The 23,098-nt window shown below is 39.0% G+C and overlaps 1 protein-coding gene across 1 annotated transcript in view; it reads left to right on the top strand.

The window, feature by feature from the left end:
• The window catches only part of csmd2 (CUB and Sushi multiple domains 2), an 828,472-nt gene that overhangs the window by 431,284 nt on the left and 374,090 nt on the right, over positions 1-23,098 (top strand). The window contains exons 13-15 of the mRNA XM_061982429.2: positions 11,309-11,491; positions 19,841-20,031; positions 20,099-20,234. Of these exons, the coding sequence (XP_061838413.2) occupies positions 11,309-11,491; positions 19,841-20,031; positions 20,099-20,234 (510 nt within the window). The remainder of the gene's footprint in view (positions 1-11,308; positions 11,492-19,840; positions 20,032-20,098; positions 20,235-23,098) is intronic.

The following is a 23,098-nucleotide window of genomic DNA, read 5'->3' as shown; positions in this document are numbered from 1 at the left end:
CCGGTGCATTTTGCAATCATTTGCGGCTCAAAATGATTTCCTGGACAAATGCGCTCCTCCGCCTCGTTAGGGTTGCCTCGGCTGGCGGAGGACAGGACGCATGCATCTTGCACCGGATTGCCACGTTTAGTTTTTAGGGAGGAAGAAAGGCCACGGGTGTGTGATTTCTCAAATGTAGCCACTTCAGCGTTCAATGCCGATCATTTGTCACCACTAAGGAGAGGTGTTTTTTTTATTTGGTAGAGCCTAAATGTGAAAGTATGGAGCTGTGTTACCGTGGTTATATTGTTTATTTTGTTTGTTTAATGGAATGATCATCATGTACCGTGTTTTTCGGACTATAAGGCACACTTAAAATCCTGTCATTTTCTCAAAACTCGACAGTGCGCCTAATGTACGGAATAATTCTGGTTATGCTTTCCGACCTCGAAGCTATTTTATTTGGTACATGGTGTAATGAAGTGAAGTGAATTATATTTATATCGCGCTTTTACATAGTGAAACCCAATATCTAAGTTACATTTAAAGCAGTGTGGGTGGCACTGGGAGCAGGTGGGTAAAGTGTCTTGCCCAAGGACACAACGGCAGTGACTAGGATGGCGGAAGCGGGAATCGAACCTGGAACCCTCAAGTTGCTGGCACGGCCGCTCTACCAACCGAGCTATACCAATAAGTGTGACCAGTAGATGGCAGTCAAACATAAGAGATACGTGTAGACTGCAATATGACTCAAGCGAACAACACCAACATTTTATATGTCCCATTGAAAATATAGAACATTACACATGGCGCTCAAAAATCTATCAACATATTTTGGTACGACTTTGGTAAGCTATGAAGCCGCACCGCTTGATGGATTGTACTGTGCTTCAACATAGGAGTATTATTATGGTGTGTGTATAAGGTAAGACATATTATCTGGTGTTTTGTTTCGCAATAATATGCAAAATCATCTTTTTCTACCTTCTGGTACCTGCTGATCTGTATTTGGGGTCTGCATAAGTCCTGAAAAATTGTGCGCGTCCGCCTTTGTAGTCCGATAAACTTCATCTTTTTCTCTATCTTCTTGTTATGTGACATTCATCCTCTGCTGTTTCCATTTCTAATATAAAGTAGTGTAAAGTTCTTACTTATATCTGTCAGTAAACTCGCCATGAAAGCAGTAAAACATACCGGTGTAGTGAGTTTACATTATTCACCCAAGGAACTTTAGTTATTAGAGAGTTCCGGTCGGACAGTTTTTCACGGGACACATTTCCTTGTTGTTGTTTCCGGATGAGGAGATGCTGCTCCGTTATTGATTGAAGTAAAGTCTGAATGTCATTTAAAACAGTTAGCGCCATCTTTTGACACTTCTTCCACGCCCGTCCTTGCACGCTACACCGCTACAACAAACATAAAAATGTGGTTTATCTAAAACAACTTTATTTTGAATTGCGTTTTGCCATAATTTACACAGTAACTCCTGAACTATGACATATTTTCTTAATCCCTAATATTTTTGAAATATTTTGTGACAATATAATATATTTTAAATTAATCTCAACTCATTTATTGTATTTATATAATTGAAATCATAGTTATTATTTACTCTTGCAATATTTTTGTTTTTATTGAAAGATTAAATAGAATAAAGTAAGAAACAATACAAAACTTTTTTTTTTTAAATACAAGAAATAAATACATAAAAATTTGGTTTATCTTCCATCCATCCATTTTCTACTGCTTGTCCCTTTTGGGATCGCGGGGGGTGCTGGAGCATATCTCAGCTGCATTCGGGCGGAAGGCGGTGTACACCCTGGGCAAGTTGCCATCTCATTTATTTATTTAAATAAAAATATAATTTTTTTTTTTTTTTTATTGCAAAATGTTTTGTTTTTATTGAAAGATTAAATAGAATAAAGTGAGAAACAATACAAACATTTTTAAAAAAATACAACAAATAAATACATAAAAATGTGGTTTATCTAAAACAACTTTATTCGTAATTGCGTTTTGCCATAATTTACACATTTAATCCTGAACTGTGACATATTTTCTTAATCCCTAATATTTTTGAAATATTATGTGATAATATAATATATTTTAAATTAATCTCAACTCAGTTATTGTATTTATATAATTAAAAACATAGTTATTATTTACTCTTGCAATATGTTTGTTTTTATTGAAAGATTAAATAGAATAAAGAAACAATACAAAAATATATTTTTTTTAAATACAATAAATAAATACATAAAAATGTGGTTGATCTAAAACAACTTTATTTGTAATTGCATTTTGCCATAATTTACACAATAACTCCTGAACTATGACATATTTTCTTGATCCCTAATATTTTGTAAATATTTTGTGATAATGTAATATATTTTAAATTAACCTCAACTCATTTATTAAATCAAAAACATAATTATTCTTTACTATTGCAATATTTTTTGTTTTTATTGAAAGATTAAATTTAAAAAAAGTGAGAAACAATACAGAAAGATTTTCAAAAGTACAATAAATAAATACATAAAAAATGGGTTTATCTAAAACAACTTAAATTTGTCTAATAAAGACAATAATTTAAGGGTTTTTCTATTTCTAACCTTTTTCAAAGAATTCATTAATAATTAAAAAAATATGAATCCAGTGGGAAAATGTGGGTTTCACTTTCAGAAATTGAAAAACATTGCTTGATGACGAGGAGAAGACGCTGTCGGAAGGTGAGCCACGTAAATAAGATCGCCCACAAAACGACGCATCCGGAAGAGACTGTCAGAAAGCGACTTGAAGATGATGTGTAAAACATCATCTATGCAACATTTTGACCAAAGAACCACCATCACATGTTATGTAGACCAGTGTTTTTCAACCTTTTTTGAGCCAAGGCACATTTTTTTCATAAAAAAAATACAGAGGCATACCACCAGCAGAAAAGGTTAACAAATGAAACTCCACCAGATTGTCGTGCCTTATTTTGAGTTTGTTGTTGTTTCCTGTGTGTAGTGCTTTAGTTACTATCTTGTGCAGTTATTTTGGTGACCCTTCCTGTTTTGTTCGTGTTGTTTATTGCCCACACCTGCTTTGTTTTCGCAGTCAAGACTATTTAAGTTGTGCGTACGCTATCCTTCTTTGTGGGGACATTGTTGATTGTCATGTCATGTACGGATGTACTTTGTGGACGCCGTCTTTGCTCCACACGCTGTAAGTTTTTGCTGTCGTCCAGCATTCTGTTTTTGTTGACTTTGTAGCCAATTCAGTTTTACTTTTGTTTTACATAGCTATCCCTATGCTTCAGTGCCTTTTCCTAGCGGGACTTGCCTTTTGTTGATTTTTGGTTTAAGCATTACGTACCTTTTTACCTCCCGCTGTGCTCTGCATATTGGGATCACGACAAACCATCCCCGACGCGTTTCGACTTCTACAAAGCAATGCTGCCACCTACTGATATGGAGTATTACAAGATTACCCTGCCAAGCTCTACACAGCACAGACACTTGACAACGGCACATTATGATTATTGATTTGCAAAAAATATTTTTTGGACCAATTAGGTGAAGTGGCATAATTTCCCACGGCACACCAGACCATATCTCACGGCACGCTAGTGTGCCGCGGCACAGTGGTTGAAAAGTCTTTTACATTTAGAACAAAATAAGGATAATATGACTCCTTTAATGCGCCCTATAATCCAGTGTGCCTTATGTATGAAAATAGACCATCGGCAGTGCGCCTTATAATCCGGTGCGCCCTATGTTCCGGAAAATACGGTGTATAAAACAATGACGGAGGTTTTGGATGTTTTGTAGAGTGCGGTAAAGATCCAAATCCATGATGTCCATCGTTAGGTGACTCTTGCTAGCATTTTTTTTACGAGTTAGAATGCATACAAAAAAGAAAAACATATGAGTGCTTATCTTACATCAGTATTGTTTTAAATATCACTTCTTATATGCCTGTACGACTCTACTGCCCTGCTACTTGCCTGGATGATTAGTGGGTAAAGTCGTGACAGGGGAGATGTCGAAGCAGTCTTCAAACCGTCATCTCATACAAATGTCGGATCTTACTCACAAGTCGTACGTACATGGCTGACAGAACACATGCGGTGGTCCAAATGTCAACGTTCCTTCAGTGCTTCCAGGCAGGTCACGGAGAAGACCTTCTACTCTGTATGCAATACGCGGCGCCACGTTTCCACGGATTCAGGACTTCATTCCCACCTGAGGGGAGTGGAGGGAAACCGAGCTGGTGGTTATGTTCTAGACCTGCTCAGTGGCCTAGTGCAGTGATTTTCAACCACTGTGCCGCGGCACACTAGTGTGCCCGTGAGATATTGCCTGGTGTGCCGTGAGATATTATGCAACTTCACCTAATTGGTCCCAAAAATATTTTTTGCAAATCAATAATCATAACAATGTGCCGTTGTCTAGTGCCTGTTCTGTGTAGAGCTTGGCAGGGTAGCCATGTAATACTCCATATCAGTAGGTGGCAGCACTTCTACATAGGGATGTCCCGATCCAGGTTTTTGCACTTCCGATCCGATACCGATACTGACCGATAATGGCCTATCCGAGTATTGTATTAAAGTTTAAAGTTATTTAGCCTACTTAGTTGTCAGAATCATGTTGAAAAGGGTTTTAGTACTCTTGATAACAACTAGCCAGCTGAATTAGGGGAGTTTGAATAATACACAATGGTTGGTAACAAGAAACTGACCTGTTTATTCAAGGATGAACACAAAATAGACAAAATTATACATGACAAACAGAAATGGCATCATTGAAACAAGGGCTGGGCGATATGGCCTTTTTTTAATATTGCGATATTTTAAGGCCATATTGCGATACACGATATATATCTCGATATTTTGCCTTAGTCTTGAATGAACACTTGATGCATATAATCACAGCAGTATGATGATTCTATGTGTTTTGATTGATTGATTGAGACTTTTATTAGTAGGTTGCACAGTGAAGTACATATTCCGTTCAATTGACCACTAAATGGTAACACCCCAATAAGTTTTTCAACTTGTTTAAGTCGGGGTCCACTTAAATTGATTCATAATACAGATATATACTATCAGATATATACTATCATCATAATACAGTCATCACACAAGATAATCACATTGAATTATTTACATTATTTATAATCCAGGGTGTGGAGGGTAAGTGTCAAAAAGACAGCCAAAAGAGTTTGATATGAGAATAAATCTAAAGTTAAAATATAGGGTAGAAATGCACCCATTTGCAGGAAATGTAGTCTTGATTTTCAACATTTTCTTTCAAGGCTTGCATGTCTACATTAAAACATTCTTCTTCATAATGCATTAATATATGCTACTTTTAAACTTTCATGCAGAGAAGGAAATCGCAACTAAAAAAATCACAAATTTTTTCATACGGTGTTGATGTGGAAATTTTTGCCTCGGCATTTTGATGGTGTGGACGTGTGGCACCGAACGGAGGTAAGCGTCTCGACAGACGTTATAATATTTGAACAATGATGACGAAAACTGTTTTCTTTGTCGTGTCCGTGTGTCGAAAATTGTTATGCGCTTATTTTTTTATTTGATTTTGTGCGTGGCATATAATTGCTATGCGCAGAGGACGTTTAAACAGTGCGCAATTGCACAGGCGAGCACCTTAGAGGGAGCGTTGGTCACACGGCTGCGCTAGCATCACAGCTAACGTTAGCCATGCTGCTACCTCTCTGCTCGGGGAGGACGTATACGTATGTGACGTATGACGTGACAGTATGTGACGTATGACGTGACAGTATGTGACGTATGACGTGACAGTATGTGACGTATGACGTGACAGTATGTGACGTATGACGTGACAGTATGTGACGTATGACGTGACAGTATGTGACGTATGACGTGACAGTATGTGACGTGTGTAAGAAGGTGCGCTTGCTGTCTGTGAGAAGCACAGACACAGAAAAGAGTGAGAAGAGCCTGTCGTGTACTGACAGCAGCTAAAAGCAACTGCGTAAGAATCCACAGATTTGTGGATGTGTTGAAGGTGTGCTGGAAAATTCGGAACGGAAAGTAGGGAGCAGCAGAAAAGTGGAATGTACTATTTAAATAGGTGCGTTGGAAAACACGGAGCGGAGTTTTTTTTTAACTGGATCTGGATTGGCATTTTCCCATGCCTTGCCGATACGCATTTTTTTGCAAATATCGGCGGCCGATCCGATCCAAATATCGGATCGGGACATCCCTACTTCTACATTGCTTTGTAGAAGTCGGAACGCGTCGAGTATGGTTTGTCGTGATCCCAATATGCAGAGCACAGCGGGAGACAGCGTGCAGTAGTGATGGGTTGATGAGGCGTCATGAAGCGTTTTGACACATTGCAAAACTGTATTGATACTGTGTCGATACTGTGTCACTAAATACTGACATCTGCTGGACTTTAAAAATCCCTACAGGCAACCTATGGACCGACTCAACTGACACTGATTTTATGACCTAGAATATACAATAATATAAACCAAGTTATTGTATTCCATTTAGGATTATTTCATATCTTCATTTAAATAAAAATATATTTGTATTTTTTTTAGGTACAGTCAATAAATAATGTGAACAAGTATCATAACATGGAAATCTAAGAGAATGTGTTTTTTTTTTGTTTTTTTAACACATTTTTATTCCAAAAAAACAGTTTTTCCAACGTATTAAATTTTAGACGATTTCTCTTCTTAGTTATTATTTCTTCCGGCTGTAGAAAAGACCCGCTCACAGGGCACAGAGGAGCTCATGATCGGTCACGTGACTTTCTAAAAGCGGTACGCGCACCGACACAGGGTTTTGCTCTATGAGCTCGACGCATGCGCCGATGCATCGGTGTTGCCGGACCCGTCACTAGCGTGCAGGTAAAAAGGTATGTAACGCTTAAACCAAATATCAACAAAAGGCGAGTCCCGCTAGGAAAAGGCACTGAAGCATAGGGATGGCTATGTAAAACAAAAGTAAAACTGAACTGGCTACAGAGTCAACAAAAACAGAATGCTGGACGACAGCAAAAACTTACAGCGTGTGGAGCAAAGACGGCGTCCACAAAGCACATCCCGTACATGACATGACAATCAACAATGTCCCCACAAAGAAGGATAGCGTACGCACAACTTCAATAGTCTTGATTGCGAAAAAACAAAGCAGGTTCGGGTAATAGCGCTCAAAGGAAGGCGTGAAGCTGCTACAGGAGAACACCAACAAAACAGGAAGGGTCACCAAAATAACAGCGCAAGACAGGAACTAAAGCACTACACACAGGAAACAACAACAAACTCAAAATAAGGCACGACAACCTGGTGGAGTTTCATTTTTTAACCTTTTCTGCTGGTGGTGTGCCTCCGTATTTCTTTTTTATGAACAAAATGTGCCTTGGCTCAAAAAAGGTTGAAAAACACTGGCCTAGTGGTTAGGGTGTCCGCCCTGAGATGGGTATGTCGTGAGTTCAAACCCCAGCCGAGTCATACCAAAGACTATAAAAATGGGAGCTGCTTGGGTTGGAATTGGGGGTTAAAGCACCAAAAAAGATTCCCGGGCGCAGCCACCGCTGCTGCTCAATGCTCCCCTCACCTCCCAGGGGGTGATCAAGGGTGATGGGTCAAATGCAGAGAATAATTTCACTGCCCCTAGTGTGTGTGTGACAATATTATGTCAGACCCACTCGACATCCATTGCATTCGCCCATGTGGTATATGTGGCATATGTGGGTAACCCCCCCCCCTAGAGGGGGGGGGGGGGGGTTACCCACATATGCGGTCCTCTCCAAGGTTTCTCATAGTCATTCACATCGACGTCCCACTGGGGTGAGTTTTTCCTTGCCCTTATGTGGGCTTTGTACCGAGGATGTGGCTTGTGCAGCCCTTTGAGACACTTGTGATTTAGGGCTATATAAATAAACATTGATTGATTGATTGATTGACAATCATTGGTACTTTAACTTTATTTTTTTTAGTGCAAAGCATCATTTTTGTAGGTTAACCGAGGGGAAAAACCAACGGTTATGTGCTATTGCACGTTGAAAATGTCTCACAGGGTCTGGCCGGAAGTGAAATGAATCACGTCGCAATTTGAGGTGACACACTGCATCTTCATATCACTTCTTATTGGCCCACTTGTCTTGGCAGGATCCGCTCAGGGGCCGCAGCTGGTCCCTTTTTTCTCGTGTGTGCCGCCAGGGCAAACAAAGGCCCATTTCCTGTTTGGGATATATTAGCGATGTGCGAGAACACCCACTTTTTTTCCGATCCGAGTAAAATCCAGGCTGGTATCGGCGATACCGATCCGATATCGAATGATAACATCTCTCATAGCATATATCAGGGGTGTCCAACTCATTTTAGCTCAGAGGCCGCATGGAGGGAAATCTGTGCACACGCGGGCCGGACTATTAAAATCATGGCATTAAAATTAAAAAATAAAGACAACTTCAGATTGTTTTCTTTGTCTTACTTTGGCCAGAAAATAGAACAAACACATTCTGAAAATATTCCCAAAAAATATAGGAAAAAAATTCCGGCAGCAGTAAAGTTTAGATCCATGAAGGAAAGAAGAAAGTAGGCAGGTCTTTATTGTCATTGCACAAGTACAACAAAACTTTGTTTTCAGCACAAACCCGTTCAAGATTAGACAAACAAACAGTGTACAGGGTTACAGAACAGGAACGCTGATGGGTCGCCACAAGGCGCCCCGTAAAATATGGGAAAAGGTAAATGCTGGGGAAGGATGAGTAAAAAAAATACAATCTAGACTGGGCTCCTAAAAAATTGGAATGTAATGAGATGAAGCTGAAATGTTTAAACTAATAATAAATAATAATATACTTAGTCACCTATGACACAAAGTGTTGTATTTAAATATGTGTAATATCTGTTTATAGCATTTATTTTTAATCTTTAAAAAAATATCAAAATGGGGCCCCTATACTTGACTTTTCAGTATGCGGCCTTTGGTGCAAAAAGTTTAGACACCCCGATCTAAAATATTAGAAGCTCTCAAAAAAGAAATATAAATATAAACAAAGTTTAATGAGTAATTTGCAAAATAAAATAACACTAACTTTTCAAGCAATAATTTGAAAATATACTCAAATGCGTAACTAAACATGCATAATTTTTGACACGAGGCTAGTGATTCTCAAACTGTGGTACGCTAAAGAATCATTTCAATATTCAAACGCAGTGTTACTGTTCAAACTGTGTGTCATGTTACAGTGGCCAAAAATATTAAATACCGCTGCTAAATAAAATATCTGCCTTGTTTTTAATTATTACTTAGGCCGACTACGCTACTGTATTTTAATGTTGGTCATTATGGTGGTAGTTGCAGAGTAAAAATAACAGCATTAAAATAGATAATTGATAAGAGCTACTATTAGCTTAAAAATAACAAAACTAACTGTAAAAATTTAAGAAAAAAGAGCAAAACATTTGGAATGTAATGAGATGAAGCTGAAATGTTTAAACTAATAATAAATAATAATATACTTAGTCACCTATGACACAAAGTGTTGTATTTAAATATGTGTAATATCTGTTTATAGCATTTATTTTAAAACTTTAAAAAAATATCAAAATGGGGCCCCTGTACTTGACTTTTCAGTATGTGGCCCTTGGTGCAAAACGTTTGGACACCCCTGATCTAAAATATTAGAAGCGCTCAAAATAAAACTATACCTACAAATATAAACAAAGTTTAATTCGTAAATTACAAAATAAAATAAAAGTGGCCAAAAATATTTAATACCCCTGCTAAATAAAACATCTGCCTTATTTTTTTTTTTAATTATTACCTAGGCCTACTACGCTACTGTATTTTAAGGTTGGTCGTTGTGGTGGTACTTGGAGAGCCAGGTATTTTTCTGAGGTGGTGCTTGGTGAAAAAAAATTGAGAACCAACGCCCGAGGTTATGCAGTTACACAATTGTATTATTATTATTTTCTATTCTGTTCTCAAAGGGAGACAAATAAATAGTAAAAATGTTAGAAAAAAAAAGCAAAATAATGTGTTAACTAGGGTTGTCTCGATACCAATATTTTGGTACCGGTATCAAAATGTATTTCGATACTTTTCTAAAAAAAAGGGACCACAAAAAATGGCATTATTGGCTTTATTTTAACAAAAAATCTTAGGGTACATTAAACATATGGTTATTATTGCAATGTAGTCCCTAAATAAAATAGTGAACACACTAGACAACTTGTCTTTTAGTAGTAAGTAAACAAACAAAGACTCCTAATTTAGCTGCTGATGTATGCAGTAACATATTGTGTCATTTATACACCTATTATTTTGTACACATTATTAAGGACAAGTGGTAGAAAATTAGTTATTAATCCACTTATTCATTTACTGTTAATATCTGATTATTTTCTGTTTTAACATGTTCTATTAACACTTCTGTTCAAATGTAATAATCACTTATTCTTCTCTTCTTTGATACTTTACATTAGTTTTGGATGATACCACACATTTGGGTATCGATCCGATACCAAGTAGTTACAGGATCATACATTGGTGTACCATGAATTGATTAACGTGGACCCCGACTTAAACAAGTTGAAATACTTATTGGGGTGTTACCATTTACTGGTCAATTGTACGAAATATGTACTGTACTGTGCAATCTACTAATACAAGTTTCAATCAATCAATCATATTCAAAGTACTCATGTGTCCAGGGATATATTTCCTGAGTTTATGATCACTATATGATTTTTTTTTAAATGAAAAAAAGATTTTGTGATGCTAAAAAATGTCGATGTAATCATAGTAGTATCGACTAGATATGCTCGAGTACTTGGTATCATTACAGTGGATGTCAGGTTTAGATCCACCAATGTTTGTTTACATTGTGATGCCGGTGAGCTATTTTATCCTCCTACGGTGTGTAGTGAAGCATGTTTGCAGTGATAATGATACTTGTAAGAAACTTACTTTATTCGTCGCCATGGAGGCGAGGATTAGTGATTTAGAAGTAGCTAAAACACTGCAGACTGCGGATGGATATTAGCTGCTAGCTAGCTAGCCATGTCTTAAAGCACCTCTTCCTGAGGGTGTTTCAGTGTTATAACTTCACCTTTATCTTTACTTTTTCAGCCAAAATGCGTCCATTCTCCCTTTTCTTTCCACACACCGTGTCTGCTTGTAAGTACTCTGTGATTGTTGATATTGGTATCGGGACCACACTAGTGTGGATATTTCAGTATCAATCCGCTCACCACTTTACACCAGCTGCTGCCAGGGTGATGATGATGATGATGATGATGGTGATGATGATGGAGGTTGTGTGCCTTGCAGAGATCGAGCAAGGCAGCTGCGGCGACCCCGGCGTCCCCGCTTACGGCAAACGAGAGGGGACGGGCTTCCGCCACGGGGACAGACTGTACTTTGAGTGCCTGCCTGCCTTCGAGCTGGTGGGCAAGAAGAACATCACCTGCCAGAAGAACAACCAGTGGTCTGCCAAGAAGCCCAGCTGCGTGTGTAAGTTCCTCCACCCGTCAGCGTCCATACAGTATGCATGACGGGGCGGTGCTCACATGATCTCTTACAGTCGTGGTCAAAAGTTTGCATACACTTGTAGAGAACATACTTGCCAACCCTCCCGAATTTTCCGGGAGACTCCCGAAATTCAGCGCCTCTCCCGAAAGCCTCCCGGGACAAATATTCTCCCGAAAATCTCCCGATTTTCAGCCGGTTGGTCATTATGGTGGTAGTTGGAGAGTTAAAATAACAGCATTAGAAAAAAAAAATTGCTTAGAGCTACTGTTAGCATAAAAAGAACAAAAATATCTGTAAAAAATTTAAGAAAAAAGAGCTAAAAATTTGGAATGTAATGAGATGAAGCTGAAATGTTTAAACTAATAATAAATAACAAGATACTTAGTCATCTATGACACACAGTGTTGTATTTAAATATGTGCAGAGGTGGGTAGAGTAGCCAGAAATTGTACTCAAGTAAGAGTACTGTTACTTTAGAGATTTATTACTCAAGTAAAAGTAATGAGTAGTCACCCAAATATTTATTTGAGTAAAAGTAAAAAGTATGTTGTGAAAAAACTACTCAAGTACTGAGTAACTGATGAGTAACATACACACACATATCATATATATATATATATATATACATATATACACATACATTGATATATACAGTATATCATTTATATTTATTTATTTTGCCGTTTTTGTTTACATGTTTAAGGTGTTTTAATGAATATACATGCATGTTTAACACATATAGATTCCTTTCTTTCATGTTGACAAGAATATAAGTTGGTGTATTACCTGATTCTGATGACTTGCATTGATTGTAATCAGACAGCAGTGCTTAACGTCCACGTTTTCAAATGCAGGAGAAAAAAAGTTCCTTCTTTCTGTCTAATACCACATGAAAGTGGTTGGTTTTTGGTATCTTATTTGTCCAGCTTCCATATTCGTTTTCACACACTTTACAAGAAATACATTGGCGGCAAATTCCGTAGCTTGCTAGCTTGTTTGCGCTGGCTTTCGGAGACTCTTATTTTGAAAGCGCAGGCGCGATGGAGCGGCACTTTTATTGTGAAGACAGGAACTGTGCAGTCAGTCTTTAGGCTTGTGACGGGATGTACGTTTGAAATAAAAAAGTGTCTTTTTTCCTTCACACTTTTGATTGATTGATTGAAACTTGTATTAGTAGATTGCGCAGTACAGTACATATTCCGTACAATTGACCACTAAATGGTAACACCCCAATAAGTTTTTCAACTTGTTTAAGTCAGGTCATGTGACCGCCTGGCTCTGTTTGATTGGTCTAACGTCACCAGTGACTGCATCTGATTGGTGGAACGGAGTCAAACGTCACTAGTGACTGCATTTTATTGGTGGAACGGAATGAAACGTCACCAGTAACGCAGGCACTTTGAAGGTCTGTCTGACAGACCAAAACAAACAAAGCGTGCATGAACAGATCGATAAAAATTAGTAGCGAGTAGCGAGCTGAATGTAGATAAAAGTAGCGGAGTAAAAGTAGCGTTTCTTCTCTATAAATATACTCAAGTAAAAGTAAGTTGCATTAAAACTACTCTTAGAAGTACAATTTATCCCAAAAGTTACTCAAGTAGATGTAACGGAGTAAATGTAGCGCGTTACTACCCACCTCTGAATATGTGTAACATCTGTTTATAGCATTTATTTTTAATCTTTAAAAAAATATCAAAATGGAGCCCATATGCTTGACTTTTCAGTATCAGTGTTTCCCACACATTCATTTATTTGTGGCGGCCCGCCACGAAAGAATTACGTCCGCCACAAATGGATTTTCCGGCTTTTGACTCGCTCGACCGCTCATAAAAGCAATGGGACTCTGTCTGTGAATGTACCGTATTTTCCGCACCATAAGCCGCCCTGGGTTATAAGCCGCGCCTTCAATGAACGGCATATTTCAAAACTTTGTCCACCTATAAGCCGCCCCGTGTTATAAGCCGCATCTAACTGCGCTAAAGGGAATGTCAAAAAAACAGTCAGATAGGTCAGTCAAACTTTAATAATATATTAAAAACCAGCGTTCTAACAACTCTGTTCACTCCCAAAATGTACGGTAATGTGCAAATGTGCAATCAATAAGCATCAATAACTTAATGTTGCTCGAACGTTAATGTCACAACACACAAAATAAACATAACGCTCACTTTCTGAAGTTATTCTTCATTCATAAATCCCTCGAATTCTTCTCCTTCGGTGTCCGAATTAAAAAGTTGGGCGAATACGGGATCCAAAATGGCCGGCTCCGTCTCGTCGCAGTTCTGTGAATCCTGCCTTCCGGAAAGCTCGGACCACAGTTGTGACCGAAATATCCGCCCAGGCATTTACGATCCACTGGCAGATGTTGGCGTATGTCGTCCGGCGCTGTCTCCCTGTCTTAGTGAAGGTGTGTTCGCCTTCGGTCATCCATTGTTCCCACGCCGTTCGCAGTCGTGCTTTAAATGCCCTGTTGACACCAATATCGAGCGGTTGGAGTTCTTTGGTTAAATATTGCCTTAAGTTTAAATTCTGCGTTATACGCGTGTCGCTTAGTAGGAGCCATTTTGTGGTCTTTACAGATGTAAACACACAAATGAAATGAAACGCAATATCCGGGGGCTTCTTCTTCTATGGGGGCGGGTGGTTGCTTACAGTAGAAGAAGAAGCGCTTCCTCTTCTATGGGGGCGGGTGCTTACCTTGGCGGTTGCTTACCATAGAAGAAGAAGCGCTTCCTCTTCTACGGGGAAAAAAGATGGCGGCTGTTTACCGTAGTTGCGAGACCGAAACTTTATGAAAATAAATATTTATATTAATCCATATATAAGGCGCACCGGGTTATAAGCCGCACTGTCAGCTTTTGTGAAAATTTGTGGTTTTTAGGTGCGGCTTATAGTGCGGAAAATACGGTACCTTGTAGTGACAACTCCGGTGCAGTAGGTGGCGGTAGCCTACTATGCATTGTAACTCCGCCAATAGCACTTAATTCACCTGGTGGGCCAGAAGAAGAAGACGAAGAAGAAGACGGACGGACGGGATCAAAATACGAGGGTAATATAGGTTATGGTAGATAGGTTATAGCTGCATCGCTCGCGGCTCGTCATATATTTAACGTTAATCCGCGATTTCACCGAGCGTTTCACTGACGGTGAGCAGCCTGACGCTGCTTCATTAACACCGCCGCTGTTTGACTCGGGGTCAGGGGCAGACGCACGTAATAACAATCACGTGTTTTCATACCGACGAGCTAACGTGTCCAGGTTATAACCCTGTTGTCAATAAACTCACGTGGAGACGGTGCTTCAGATACTACATAAATACTCAAGCTAAAATGTCCACTGTCCACTGCAGCATGTGAATGCAATGAAAAGAATAAAATCTGAGCCAACCAGCTGTTAAAATGTTGTCCAGGTTAATGTTTTGGCCATTAAAGGCCCTTCATTTCAAGATTTCAACTATGATCGGGCTTTAAACAGGTGGCTGACCTGTTCAGATGAGTGTAACTGCTACTGGTCAAATAATGTGAAATAGCATTTCATTTTACATGTATGCAATGCCATTTAAATGTAATTATAGATAATAATAATAATAAATACTGTGTAGTGTTGTAAATAGTCAACGGGAAGGATTCTACTAAGATATAAGCCATGAGCACTACACAGCCAGAAAAAAACCTAGGCAGGACAAGTAAAAATATTGGGGCAAGTAGATTTGAGAAGTCGGGCAAGTAGAAAAATTAGGGCGGAGGGAACAGGTGAGACTCAGCAAACACTGAAAAATAAAGCAGGGTCAGATCAGAAATGCACTTTTCTCATGAAAAGGGTCCTAATTTATATTCTTATGTGCCTTATAGAGAGGACCACGACAAAACATACACCTCTGCCTCTGTTTCACTTTATGTTGCTGGTAAATAATATGGTTGTAGTAGTAGGCTAAAGTTAAATTAATTAGTATGCACTAATTAAAGGGGCAGAGCTTTAAGAGACATTTTAGCTTTTATATTTTATAAGATATATTTTTTGTAAGAACCGCAATTAATAAATATATTTCAGTGAATTGTTCAAATCTGTATATAAATATGTACATAAAGTGTTGTAATTATATTCCAACTCCGCATTCTTCTTGGTCATCGCCGCTGCCGCCGCCACCTCCCGCCCCCCGACCACACCACCACAAATAGATGCCTGTCCTGTGGGAAACACTGATATTGTAGCGTCCCGGAAGAGTTAGTGCTGCAAGGGTTTCTGGGTATTTGTTCTGTTGTGTTTATGTTGTGTTACGGTGCGGATGTTCTCCCGAAATGTGTTTGTCATTCTTGTTTGGTGTGGCTTCACAGTGTGGCGCATATTTGTAACAGTGTTAAAGTTGTTTATACAGCCACCCTCAGTGTGACCTGTATGGCTGTTGACCAAGTATGCGTGGCATTCACTTGTGTGTGTGAAAAGCCGTAGATATTATGTGATTGGGCCGGCACGCAAAGGCAGTGCCTTTAAGGTTTATTGGCGCTCTGTACTTCTCCCTACGTCCGTGTACACAGCGGCGTTTTAAAAAGTCATACATTTTACTTTTTGAAACCGATACTGAAATTTTGAAACAGATACCGATAATTTCCGATATTACATTTTAAAGCATTTATCGGCAGTCCGATATTATCGGACATCTCTACTATTATATAATGTTTTCCTACACTTCTGGGTCTCATTTGCAAGTACTGTATATTCTATTTAAAAGTTAAAGTTAAAGTACCAATGATTGTCACACACACACACACACACACACACACACACACACACACTAGGTGTGGCAAAATTATTCTCTGCATTTGACCCATCACCCTTGATCACCCCCTAGGAGGTGAGGGGAGCAGTGGGCAGCAGCGGTTGCCGCGCCCGGGAATCATTTTTGGTGATTTAACCCCCAATTCCAACCCTTGATGCTGAGTGCCAAACAGGGAGGTAATGGGTGCCATTTGTATAGTCTTTGGTATGACTCGGCCGGGGTTTGAACTCACAACCTACCCATCTCAGGGCGGACACTCTAACCGCTAGGCCACTGAGTAGGTATGTTGTTGTTTTTCAGGTTGTCCTGAAGAATTTGGAGGTAATCCTCCTTTTTCATTGTCCCATTTACTCTCTGTAAAGCACCAGTTCCATTGGCAACAAAACAGGCCCAGAGCATAATACTACCACCACCATGTTTGACGGTAGGGTGGTGTTCCTGGGATTAAAGGCCTCACCTTTTCTCCTCCAAACATATTGCTGGGTATTGTGACCAAACAGCAAAATTTTTGTTTCATCTGACATCACATGGACAAAGATGAGACCTTCTGGAGGAAAGTTCTGTGGTGAGATGAAACAAAAATAGAGCTGTTTGGCCACAATACCCAGCAATATGTTTGGAGGATTTGGAGACAATAGGCAGGTTTTATTTGATGATTATTGCAAAGACTGACGAACAGAGGCAGAGTAAAAAAAAACTTTCTTAAGGTAGCAATCAAGCAATGGCTATGACAGTCCGTAAAATAAGCTTGACTTAATCTTGTTCACCTCCCGTCTTTTGTTGGGAATCACACAAATGAACACTGACACCGGCTCGTCTTCGCCGGTGCCGCTGCTATTTTAAGCAGCCCGGATGCCGCCGAGCGTTCTGTTTCGCTGTTGAATTTTGCAAACCTCGGTTGTTGAGGAAACGTCTCCTGGCAATCGAACGGTCCCCGCCGCGACGGCGAGACAAAGTACCGGCTTTTGCAGGCGACGAGAGAGCCGTGCTTCAAAGTTTTGAATGTGGGATACACTCAAAGTCAAAGAGGGTTTTTGTTCCCCGTGTTGTGAATGAAGTTATTGTCTGCTCCAGGGAAGTGGTTCTCAGCCCACCGTGAAACCCTTAAAGGGGCCCTGTCGTGCAAAACCAACTTTTTCTTATTTCTTAACCACTTTAGGTGGCCGGCAAAAAATCTGCTTCTCAGCTGTTGTCCGTATGTTATGAGCTTCAAGAGGTACTCACCTGAAATGGTTTCCACTTCACAGGTGTGCTTGAAGCTCATCGAGAGAATGCCAAGAGTGTGCAAAGCCGTAATCAGAGCAAAAGGTGGCTATTTTGAAGACACTAGCATATAAAATGGGTTTTCAGTTATTTCACCTCTTTTTTTTAAGTACATAACTCCACATGTGTTCATTCATAGTTTTGATGTGACAATCTACAATGTAAATAGTCATGAAAATAAAGAAAACCCATTAAATGAGAAGGTGTGTCCAAACTTTGGGCCTGTACTGTATGTACGTATGTATGTGTGTGTGTATGTATATGTATATATGTATGTGTGTTTGTGTGTGTATATATATGTAATGTATAATGTATGTATATGTAAGGTATAATGTATGTATATGTAAGTATATATGTATGTGTGTGTATATATATATATATATATATATATATATATATATATATATATAGAGTGAAGTGGAGTGAATTATATTTAAATAGCACTTTTCTCTAGTGACTCAAAGTGCTTTATACACACATACATGTGTATATATATATATATATATACATATATATATATATATATAAAAATAAAGTGAAGTGGAGTGAATTATAATTAAATAGCGCCTTTCTCTAGTAACTCAAAGCGCTTTACATAGTGAAAGTGTATATACTGTATGCATGTATGTATTCATATATATTTGTATGTATGTATTTATATATATTTGTATATATGTATACATATATATTTGTATATATGTATGCATATGTTTATATGTGTATGTATGTATGCATATATGCATGTCTATATGTATATATATATATATATATGTGTGAATATATACAGTATATGTATGTATGCATATATGTATGTCTATATGTATATATATGAATGTATATATACAGCATATGTATGTATATATATATATGTATATGAAGAGAAGTGGAGTGAATTATATTTAAATAGCGCTTTTCTCTAGTTACTCAAAGCGCTTTACATAGTGTATGTTTGTATACATATGTTTATGTGTATGTATGTATGTGTATATGTATATATGTGTATGAATAAATCTGTATGTGTGTGTATATATGTGTGTATGAATGTATGTATTTATATATACAGTATGTGTATATATGTGTGTATGTATGTATGTACTGTATGTGTATATAAATACATGTGTCTATGCATATGTGTATTTGTATGTTTATATGTATGTCTGTATATTTGTACATAATATATTAATATAATGGATATATCATTATAATAATTGGATATTAAGAGTATGTAAAAGCTTGACTCCTACATTGTTTACTTCTGTGACGACCTCCATAAAGTTTTGTAATCAGTCAGAAATATCAAGCAGTTAAAATGCGGCACACATGGATACGTGTGTCGACAGTGTTTTGCATCTTTCCCATCATGCATTGTAATGGATTTAAATTGGTGTAATTTGTATTTGTTTATTCTGTTGTATTAGGACGTTATTTTCATCATATCCACAAAGTTCAGTGAGCGGGTTGTGTTATGTTTGAAGATTAAAGATAAACAAATCTTAATTTAGAATGTCTTGCTAATCACGTTACCTTAACTAGCTGCATGGCTAGATAATTTGACTAGATTTCAGTATTTTCTTCCTAAAATGTAGTTTTTGTATCTTGTATATTGGCAGCTGTTTCTCGCAGTGATTGATCCAAACCCCAGAAAATGCATATGGCAAGACTTTTTTTTTTTTTCATATATGATCAGGTCACACTTGGTTTTAAGTAACAAAATACATACTTAAGTGCAAATATATTTTAGTTAAAACTTAGATAAAATAAAACTAACATTTTTAAATATGCCTTGCAGCGGCATGAAGATATATTTGCAGGGCGGTACTCTCATCTTTTTTTAGGTATCGCTGTCAAAAATCTAGATATGCAAGTTAATCCTGTAGTTGCTCAGCAAGGTGAGTTCTCACAAGATCAATGCATGATGATGGTGAAAAGTTACAAGTTTTCTTCGAAATTTTCGGTCATAATCTTTCAAAAACCTGGGCTTCATTTCCAATTTGCACTTCTCAGGCATCACATCCAAAGCTTTACAATACGCTTCTATTTTCCGTCCTGCGTGAGAATTAAATTCATTGAAACCCGAGTCACCTCTCGTCTCTTCTATTTTAACAGGTGACCTTTAATGCATTCACTGTCTGAGAATCAATTGTGACTACCTCATTGAAAACTGAGCTTCCGTTCAACACCGTAATGAAGACTTTCATTCCACTGCAGTCGCCGACTGAATAGAATGTGTTCAGCTTTTTAAAGTTTGATGTATTCCCGTCTGATTCTAAGAATTTCTCTTCACTCTCTAGTTTCCTGTTTCTTCAACTTCACCACACCCTCCGGGGTGCTGCTGTCCCCAAACTACCCGCAAGAGTACGGCAACAACATGCACTGCGTCTGGCTGATCATAACCAACCCCGAAAGCCGAATAAACCTGGCCTTCAACGACCTGAGCATGGAGAAACAGTTCGACTTCCTCTCTATTAAGGACGGGGGCAAGGTCTGTATCAGCTTGGTCAATTGGTACTCATGTTCTTAGTCTGACGGTCTCAACTGGTCTTTGTCAGGCCGAGTCTCCCATATTGGGCACCTTCTCCGGGGAGGTTCTCCCTCCTCCGATAACAACCAGTGCCCATGTGGCACGCCTGGAGTTCTTGACCGACCACACCTACACGAATCGAGGCTTTAACATCACCTTTACCAGTAAGTACCAGTACTGTCATCAACTTTATTGAAAGTTAACAGGAAGCTTGGCAGGAATGAATGTTTTATAGCCGAGGTTGTGCTGTATGCAAATGGCCCTCATGAATCAACTGCCGGAACAATGAGCCACCTATCTCCAGACAAACCCCTGCACCTGTGTGCGACGTAGTCTTCTCACACCCTGAGAGTGACTCCCAGAAAATGACAAACTCCCCGTCTTTGGAGTCTGTACGGTGACTTGACATCTAAATAAATCCAGAACAAAGAGGCGGCATCCGTAGCTGACAAACACATTGCGGCAGTGCTCATTATATTCTATTCTGGGTCGCTGCTGACTTCTGAGGAAATTTCCAGATGGGTTTTGTACGCGCTGGTAAGCCTGTGTTACGGATGTACTGTATTATTGTCTGTGTTTTCCTTTTTCCTGAAGGATTGTTTGCAGCCTTTGCATATAGGATTGTGTAATGAAGCTGATCGGTGTTCCAGCAAATAAGGAAAACTGTCAATTCCCCTGTCAAATCTTAAAACACGGGTGTTAAGTCAGGTAGCAGTTTATTTAATTCCCTAATACAGTTATCTGTTCGAGCTATCCCAGGTTATTTTGTTCTACGACTATCTGAACAAACCAAGGAGACTAGCATAGAAGTTTAACAATTTATTCTACAAATTGAGTAAGTAGAAACATTAACAATACCAGCGGTATGTTGTCTTTCAGTGGTCCCATTCATTTGTCCATTCACCCACCCCTCCCAAGTGGAGTGGCTTCGGATTCAGTCCATCCATCCATCCATCCATTTTCTACCGCTTATTCCCTTTGGGGTCGCGGGGCGCGCCGGAGCCTATCTCAGCTACAATCGGGCGGAAGGCGGGGTACACCCTGGACAAGTCGCCACCTCATCACAGGGCCAACACAGATAGACAAGCAACATTCACACTCACATTCACACACTAGGGCCAATTTAGTGTTGTCAATCAACCTATCCCCAGGTGCATGTCTTCGGTCCAATGAAACGAAAACTTGATCTAAGCGCATTTGTTTTTGAGACACATACACACGTCGAATTTCACTCCATCTCGTACCTGGCACCTACTTTCACCATCCAAACTAAAGCATGTGGTGTGTGCATACTTGCCAACCCTCCCGGATTTTCCGGGAGACTCCCGAAATTCAGCGCCTCTCCCGAAAACCTCCCGGGACAAATTTTCTCCCGAAATTCAGGCGGAGCTGGAAGCCACGCCCCCTCCAGCTCCATGCGGACCTGAGTGACGTGTCAACAGCCTGTATTCACGTTTTGTCGTAAACAGCAATGTTGTTGTAATATATTGAGTTGGAGGCAATAACCAGGCGAGGTGATGAAGTACGTCTCTTTACTGTAGAAGACAGAACAGACTCACACACTTGATGTCAGGTGCGCAACACCACGTAAATCGTTGGCCAACCAAAAAGTAACCCCAGTACGCTATAGCCAACATTCACCAGGAGGTGGCAACGGACAAACATAGCACAGCAGCTCAATTAAAAAACAGTACTTAAGCCACATTCTTTTTTTTTTTTTTTAGTACTGAACTCTTAACCCTCATTTGTAAACAATAACATGCTTATTATACAAACAGTATTTATACACCTTTAACACAGATTTTTATACTGTCTTCAGAGATTCAGTTTTTTTGGTGGTACTCGAAACCTTTCTGGGTACCTGCGAAAGGGTGTTCAGCATGGTTAGAAAAATAGTGACAGAGAATAGAACAAGGATGGACAATTCAACCCTTAACTCAATGAGTAGATGAGTGTTATGTGTGTGTATATGTGTAAATAAATGAACACTGAAATTCAAGTATTTCTTTTATTTATATATATATATATATATATATATATAAATATATATATATATATATATATATATATATATATATATATATATGAAATACTTGACTTGGTGAATTCTAGCTGTAAATATACTCCTCCCCTCTTAGCCACGCCCCCGACCACGCCCCCGTCCCACCCCGACCACGCCCCCCACCTCCCGAAATCGGAGGTCTCAAGGTTAGCAAGTATGGGTGTGTGTGTATTTGCAAAGATACAAACCCAGGGTGGATACATTGTGTTTGGTTATTAAAAAAGAAAAGTGTCGGAAAAGAGTGCTTTTTCTTCTAACACAAGGGTCTGCAACCCATGACTCTGGAGCCAAGTGTGGCTCTTCTGCCTTCCTTGTTGTGGCTCCCTCAGATTTGTTTGAGTGAAATAAGTTTGCATTTTATAAATAATTCTATCATTTCCGAATTCTGAGGCACAAGTAAAAGTTTATAAGCTGTGTTACGTTTTGCAACTTTTTGGGGGGCGGGAGGTAGGCGGCAAAATGTCTCTTATGATAGTAACAATGGCAGATCCATGCTCGAACATATTCCTCGCCACATCGCGCTTCTAAGTTTGCAGCTTTACTTTATCCCCTTGTTTTTGCTATAGATTAAACAATTTCAATTTAAAAATGGCTGAATATACTCAAAATATCAATATTACAGAAGTATTGGCCACTAGACGAGATCAAACCAATCAGAGCACCTGGTTCAGTATCGAGGCCTATGGCGTTTATTTACATTGTGACGCCAGTGAGCTATTGTATCCTCCTACGGTGTGTAGTGAAGCATGTTTAGCTATTCCTCGTCCTGCAGTGATAATGTTACATGCAAGAAACGTACTTTATTTGTCGCCATGGACACAAGGGTTAGTGATTTAGAAGTAGCTGAAACACTGCAGACTGCGGATGGACTTTAGCCGCTAGCTAGCTAGCCATGTCTTAAAGCACCTCTTCCTGAGGGTGTTTCAGTGGTATAACTTCACCTTTATCTTTACTTTTTAAGCCAAA

The sequence above is a fragment of the Nerophis lumbriciformis genome, linkage group LG21, assembly GCF_033978685.3.
Source record: "Nerophis lumbriciformis linkage group LG21, RoL_Nlum_v2.1, whole genome shotgun sequence".
NCBI lineage: Eukaryota > Metazoa > Chordata > Actinopteri > Syngnathiformes > Syngnathidae > Nerophis > Nerophis lumbriciformis.
Note: the sequence above shows the minus strand (reverse complement) of the source record. Positions and strands in the feature narration are given on the sequence as shown.